The 8,008-nt window shown below is 37.3% G+C and overlaps 1 protein-coding gene across 1 annotated transcript in view; it reads left to right on the forward strand.

Moving 5' to 3' along the window:
- Positions 1–7,483, forward strand: part of LOC128666861 (cytochrome P450 2A4) — a 43,842-nt gene extending 36,359 nt beyond the window's left edge. The window contains exons 6-10 of the mRNA XM_053721662.1: positions 2,001–2,177; positions 2,297–2,438; positions 2,942–3,129; positions 6,005–6,146; positions 6,965–7,483. Coding sequence (XP_053577637.1) covers positions 2,001–2,177; positions 2,297–2,438; positions 2,942–3,129; positions 6,005–6,146; positions 6,965–7,146 — 831 coding nt within the window. The 3' untranslated portion in view covers positions 7,147–7,483. The remainder of the gene's footprint in view (positions 1–2,000; positions 2,178–2,296; positions 2,439–2,941; positions 3,130–6,004; positions 6,147–6,964) is intronic.
- Positions 7,484–8,008: the final 525 nt, after the last annotated feature.

An 8,008-nucleotide genomic window follows, 5' to 3' on the forward strand; every position in this document is an offset into this window, starting at 1 on the left:
AAGAGAATGAAGAATATTTGCTAATAGGTGTAAATTAGAAAGTTGCTTAAAATTGCATGCTCTATCTGAACCACAAAAGAAAACATTTGGGTTCAGTGTCCCTTTAAGTCCCAGTGATCCAAGCTAACAGTTCCGGTTTGTCATCAGTGGGCGGAGCTTGACAGCCATTTTAAAGAGGCCAGAAACAATATTCATTTTAAAATTACTTTTTTACAGTTCTACTGTATGATATAGAAAGGAGGATATTTGCAGCTTAATCTAAGATAAGACTTTAAGATGTCTAAGTTTAGACTGTCCCATTAACTATGAGAAAGCTTCTCTGTGTACAATAAATAAATAAATATGTAACAGGCTGACAGAAAAAAATACCGAACTTTTCAGCAAATAATAATAATAAAACAATAACTGTAATAGTATAAAATGTAACCAATTAGTGTAAACACATTTAAGAGGGGTTTCTTACTATGTATGTACAAGTACACAAACCATGGGGTTATTAAAGGGATAGCGCCATTAATAAAACTTCCTAGCCTTCCTTAAAAAGTTCTAACACCTCCAAGTTAGGATATTTAAATGTTTACACAAAGACAAAAGAAAAGGAGACGCTTCAAAGTGGAGCTGGAAGAGTGCAAATGTATAAGAAAAACAGCTCTATAGATGTTAGGTGTACCTTTAAACGATTAATCTCAAAATTTTACAAAAGCCTTCAATAGATCTCTAGTGTCAGTATATACACAGTGATAATTTATCTCAAAAACACTTCACACAAATTGGTTAAATGAAATTTACTAGGACAATATTAAAACATTTATACAGGGACGTCTCCCTTGTATAAATAAATCTGTTAAAATTCAAATCATGACATGATATAAAATTAAAAAGTCCAAAGTCAAACTGTATTGGCTAGTATCCCAAATCAGTATCGCTAGTAGTGTCTAAGAGTTCAATGAATGGATTTGGTCCGTGTTGATAATACAACAAAATGACAGAAACAGTACTTTGCTTACAATGTTTCCAAATGCTGGAATACCTCCTTGAGCCTTACCAAACTCGCGGCTTTGCTCCTACCATTTGGAATGAGTGTCAGCTCTCTCCTGGAGGATTTTAAATTCCTGGTGGACAAAAACTGCTTCACCGCTATCTTCAGATCCTCTGTGTAGTAATACATCCTCTCAGGAAGGAAGTATCTTATTATGTACTAAACCCATGTTTAAAAGAGGTACCTTATTTTCTTTATCCCTAGCCAATCCTAACGATTACTTTAATGTCCCTGCTTATCATGAACGATTAGCCCTAATCAAGTCCCTGCAGTACCAGACATCACCTTTTTGCCATTGCTTATTGGGAGAGATTAGTCAGTGGGCATCCAGACAGCTTAGGGTCACAACCTTTGTGTTCTGGACAGCCAAGTAGAACACCCAGTGGTGGTTTAATGAGCAAGAACCACCACTGAAAACAACCATGGGTTAAAACACAGAGAGACAAAAGACAAACACAAACTCATGGACTGGTGCTACCTCTAGACCACGCTGTTGTTTGTGGTCAGGTCTCAGAACACTCCCTTGTCACTCCCTGCTGCTTCCCACTGACAGAACAAGATCCCACAGATTATCACGGACCTTATCTTATGGTGCGCATGGCGCTGATCTCTCAGAAGACAGCTATGAAAGGAGAGACCTGGCTCCTAGTTGAAGCTCGCCAGCTAACTGATGTGGAAATGAAACCCAAATAGTTTCTTACCAATCTAATTGGTCATTGTTACTTACACTACACTCCATCACTAGCAGCACAATTTCAGATAGCAAAACTACATTTTCGTCACGTGGATTTCTTACAAAGAAAGCTATGTGACAAGCAATATCTTAGGAAAATAGAGCTTCATAAAACAGTAGCAAAACACATGCAACTAAAAAAAGTAAAGGTTGAATTTGATGGACTTCTTTCAACAATTATTTTATGTTACTCTATGGTCATTTTTTTATCTCTCTCTCTGATTACAGATTGTCAACTTCTTTCCACGTTTATCTCAGTATCTGCCGGGTCCTCACCAGAAAATCTACAAGTGTTTTCAAAAGATAAAGGATTTTTTGTTGGATTCAGTGAAAGATCATAGAGAAACACTGGATGAGAACTGCCCCAGGGACTTAATTGACTGTTTTCTCTTGAAGATGGATGAGGTGATTTTAATATATAGGTGGATCTTCTTGTGTCTAGAATTGTCATGGTCTTTTATATTGAGCTCACTTGGCTGAAAGGAAGTTTGTATCATTGTATTCTATTTCTATACATTTAACAGGAGAAGAATAGTCCCAACACAGAATTTCATAACAAGAATCTAATTGGAACCATTCATGATCTGTTTTTTGCTGGGACAGAGACTTCAAGTATAACATTAAAATATGGCTTCTTGATCATGCTTAAGTACCCGGATATACAAGGTAATCGTTATTATCTGAAGGTTTTCCTGTTGTGATTGTCTAATTATAGACTTTCTTAAAGGGGCATGAAATCCATTTTTTTTATCATGGTTCAGATAGAGCATACGATTTCAAACAGCATTTCAATTTACTTGTATTGTTTCATTTGCTTTGTATCCTTTGTTGAAAATAATACCTAACTAGGCTCAGGAGTTGCTGATTGGTGGCTGTACATATATGTCATGCCTTATTGGCTTACTAATGAGTTTAGCTACCTCCCAGTAGTGCATTTCTGCTTCTTCAATAAAGGACACCAAGAAAATGAAGCAAAATGGATATTAGAAGTAAATTGGAAAGGTGTTTAAAACTGAATGCTCTATCTGAATCATGAAAGGAAATTGTTGGGTTTCATGTCCCTTTAACCACAATCAGAATAGATGTATAAACAGTACTGATTTAGATTCATCCCCTTTGTTTTGTTTTGCATTGTAAGCATGCTGTTGTTTTTTCTAATTTGTCTTTAGAGAAGCTGCACAAAGAGATAGATTGTGTTATAGGACAGGAACGGTGCCCATCAATGGAGGATCGCAACAAAATGCCTTACACAGATGCTGTGACTCATGAGCTTCAGAGATTTGCTGATATTGCCCCAATGGGGCTTCCTCGGGGAACCAGCAAGGACACAACCTTCAGAGGGTATCATATTCCCAAGGTCAGAATAAGTGTAACATGTTACCTGCTACCTTGTTTAGTCTACACAATAATTACATAGAGTTGTCTTACTAGAAAAAGAAATGGCTGTTACTACAAAGTTGTTCTTCAAATTGGCAAATATGTTTATTCTAGCAGAGCCTATAAAAATGCAACTGTCATTAGAGCACTTTGCTCCTAAGGAAAAATTGAGCCCATAAACCTGTAACTGTCATTATTAGACTTTAGTCCTAACAGGGACTAAGCCCATAAAAATCTCAATGTCATTAGTGCACTGTGGTCCAAAACATGTCACTTTCATTATTGCACCTTTGTTCCTAGCAGGGACTGACCCTTAAAACATGTCACTGTCATTAGTACACTGTGGTCCTAGCAGGGACTGAGCCTATAAACATTTCACTGTCATTAGTACACTTTAGTTCTAGCAGAGACTGAGCCCATAAACATGTCACTGTCATTAGTACACTTTGGTCCTAGCAGGGACTGAGCACATAAACATGTCACTGTCATTAGTACACTTTGGTCCTAGCAGGGACTGAGCCCATAAACATGTCACTGTCATTAGTACACTTTAGTCTAGCAAGAACTATGCACATAAACATGTCACTGTAATTAGTACACTTTAGTCCTAGCAGGGACTAAGCACATAAACATGTCACTGTCATTATTACACTTTAGTCCTAGCAGGGACTAAGCACATAAACATGTCACTGTCATTAGTACACATTAGTCTAGCAGGAACTGAGCACATAAATATGTCACTGTCATTAGTACACTTTAGTCCTAGCAGGGACTGAGCACATAAACATGTCACTGTCATTAATACCCGTTAGTCCTAGCAGGGACTGAGCATATAAACATGTTACTGTAATTAGTACACTTTAGTCCTAGCAGGGACTGAGCCCATAAACATGTCACTGTCATTAATACCTGTTAGTCCTAGCAGGGACTGAGCATATAAACATGTTACTGTAATTAGTACACTTTAGTCCTAGCAGGGACTGAGCACATAAACATGTCACTGTCATTAGTACACTTTAGTCCTAGCAGGGACTGAGCACATAAACATGTCACTGTGATTAGTGCACTTTAGTCCTAGCAGGAACTGAGCCCATAAACATGTCACTGTCATTAGTACACTTTAGTCCTAACAGGGACTGAGCACATAAACATGTCACTGTCATTAGTACACTTTGGTCCTAGCAGGGACTGAGCACATAAACATGTCACTGTCATTAGTACACTTTAATCCTAGCAGGGACTGAGCCCATAAACATGTCACTGTCATTAGTACACTTTAGTCCTAGCAGGGACTAAGCACATAAACATGTCACTGTCATTATTACACTTTAGTCCTAGCAGGGACTAAGCACATAAACATGTCACTGTCATTAGTACACTTTAGTCTAGCAGGAACTGAGCACATAAATATGTCACTGTCATTAGTGCACTTTAGTCCTAGCAGGGACTGAGATCATAAACATGTCACTGTCATTAGTACACTTTAGTCCTAGCAGGGACTGAGCTCATAAACATGTCACTGTCATTAGTACACTTTAGTCCTAGCAGGGACTGAGCACATAAACATGTCACTGTCATTAGAACACTTTAGTCCTAGCAAAGACTGAGCACATAAACATGTCACTGTCATTAGTATACTGAGCACATAAACATGTCACTGTCATTAGTACACTTTGACCCTAGCAGGAACTGAGCCCATAAACATGTAACTATCAATAGTACACTTTCACCCTAGCAGGGACTGAGCCCATAAGCATGTAACTGTAATTATTATATTTTGACCCTAGCAGGGACTGAGCACATAAGCATGTAACTGTCATTAGTACTTTTTGACCATAGCAGGGACTGAGCCCATAAACATGCCACTGTCATTAATACACTTTGGCCCTAGCAGGGATTAAGACCATAAACATGTCACTGTCATTAGTACATTGTGGTCCTAATAGGGACTCAGCCCATAAACATGTCACTGTCATTATTACACTTTGGTCCTAGCAGAGACTGAGCACATAAACATGTCAGTGTCATTAGTGCACTGTGGTCCTAGCAGGGACTGAGCACATAAACATGTCACTGTCATTAGTACACTTTAGTCCTAGCAGAGACTAAGCACATAAACATGTCACTGTCATTAGTACACTTTAGTCCTAGCAGGGACTGAGCACATAAACATGTCACTGTCATTAGTACACTTTAGTCCTAGCAGAGGCTGAGCACATAGACATATCACTGTCATTAGTACACTTTAGTCCTAGCAGGGACTGAGCACATAAACATGTCACTGTCATTAGTACACTTTAGTCCTAGCAGAGACTGAGCACATAAACATGTCACTGTCATTTGTACACTCTAGTCATAGCAGGGACTGAGCACATAAACATGTTACTGTCATTAGTACACTTTAGTCCTAGCAGGGACTGAGCACATAAACATGTCACTGTCATTAGTACACTTTAGTCCTAGCAGGGACTGAGCACATAAACATGTCACTGTCATTAGTACACTTTAGTCCTAGCAGGGACTGAGCACATAAACATGTCACTGTCATTAGTACACTTTAGTCCTAGCAGGGACTGAGCACATAAACATGTCACTGTCATTAGTACTCTTTAGTCCTAGCAGGGACTGAGCACATAAACATGTCATTGTCATTAGTGCACTTTGACCCTAGCAGGGACTGAGCACATAAACATGTCACTGTCATTAGTGCACTTTAGCCCTAGCAGGCACTGAGCACATAAACATGTCACTGTCATTAGTGCACTTTGATCCTAGCAGGGACTGAGCACATAAATAAGTCATCAATGGAATTGCAGAGCAAATTGAAGATGTATAGTAATCCTTTCTTTCTTTAGGGTACTCTTGTGCTTCCTGTTTTGACCTCTGTCTTGAAAGATCCCAAATACTTCAAGAATCCTTATCAGTTTGATCCTGGGCACTTTCTTGATGAAAATGGCTGCTTTAAGAAAAATGACGCCTTCATTCCATTCTCTCTAGGTAACAACCCTATGTTAAATTCACAGATGATTGGTAGCTGTTGTTTTCTGAGAAATGGTCATAGAACACTGGTCACAGAATTGTAGGCAGCTACAATAAGATTATAGGTGCTCCCTAGAAATAGGGGTTAAAATTCCATTGGTGGGTGTTTTATCTGGTTAGATTTGGAACATGGACATAAACTTTACAGTTTATTTTTTATTATCAAACTGACCTCTTTATCTTTGTGATCCTTTGTTGAAATGTAGCTCTTTGTTACGGAGAGGAATTGTTTGCAACAATGTTTATAACAATGTTGCACATATAATGCTCAAGACAAATGGACGCTCCTGAGCCTATCTTAGTATGCTCTCATGGAAAGAAACAAATGATTGAAGGACAAAGATGTTGATTTGATAACAGAAAATTAGATAGTTATATAATGTATCTGTGTATATATATATATATATATATATATATATATATATATATATATATATATATATGTTCTACCTGAATCATGCAAGTTTAATTTAGGCTTTCATGTGCCTTTGATTGATATTTATATCTAAACCTATGGGGTGAGCAGTACAGCAATTGAATGGCTACCACCCATCAATTAAAAAGGTCTTGCTGGTGGGGGGCTGGCCATGCAGTCTAGCACCAACCATCTGCACTGGTGGAAAGATAGATTTTAAGAAGCAGTTTTTGGAGGTGAGATGGCTGTAGACTTTAAACACATATCATAAAAATTTTGTACTATGACTGAAAAAACGGATGTTCTTATTGGCTAAATATTTATTTTAAATTGTTTTGGTGTGGCTTTATTCTCACTCCAGGAAAACGTGCTTGTGCTGGGGAAGCCCTGGCACGTATGGAGATCTTTCTCTTCCTTACAACTATTCTGCAGAAGTTCACACTGAAAACCACAATGAATGTAGAAGACATTGAAATCACCCCAGAACCTAATACTAACGCATCAAGACCCCGTAACTACACAATGTACGTTGTTCCTCGTTGATGTCTAACCATATTTGGTAGTCCGTTACATTAGGATTATGGATGGACTAATAATGTTACCCAGAAAACAAATTAATTGATACAACCTATAATTATAATGTACATATAAGTGCTTAGGGTTTTTATCTATTGTTTTTTTACTAGCAATATCTACATATAGTTTAGCCCAAGTAGATAACATTATTTTTTAATATTTGAAAGATGAAATCATTTATTTCTCTAGCTAACACAAATAGCTTAACACTTAAAATAGAATATGACTTCTTATGTATAAAAAAAATCCACAAGAACAATAAAATGTTAGAAAATTTCTTGTACAAAAGTAAAATTAACCAAAATGTTGTCTGTATATTGATATCGGTTTACTTTTATTTTGTTGTGTTTAGACCATGTACCATTTTCTAAGCCTCCTGTGTACAGTTTTTATGACTTGGTCATGTTGTCTGTGGGACTATGCACAATATTCTTGGTGACAAACTGACGTGATCTATACCATGACATAAGTACCACACTTACTGCCACTGATATATGCTACTATACATCCATGTATCCAGCTGCTTTTTCCTGTTGTATTACTGCATTGTTAACCTACCTTTAAATAATCATTCCAATCATGTTCCACTTTTACATGTAGAATAAATTAATATTAAAATACCCCCTTTTGGGTGTTTGTATCCTAAATGCATTATAGAGTGTCTATTTAATCCAAGATTGTCAGCTCAGTTACAAATATTAGTATTATTGTCAAAGAATGTGAAACAGCCCCTTATATACCAGGTCAGTGATTATACCTTTGTCAGGCTCTTCCTTAAATACCAGTTATCTGCCATTAAATAATTCCACTTACACTAATCAGGTTGAAT

The sequence above is a fragment of the Bombina bombina genome, chromosome 7 (genome assembly GCF_027579735.1).
Source record: "Bombina bombina isolate aBomBom1 chromosome 7, aBomBom1.pri, whole genome shotgun sequence".
NCBI classification, from domain to species: Eukaryota; Metazoa; Chordata; class Amphibia; order Anura; family Bombinatoridae; genus Bombina; species Bombina bombina.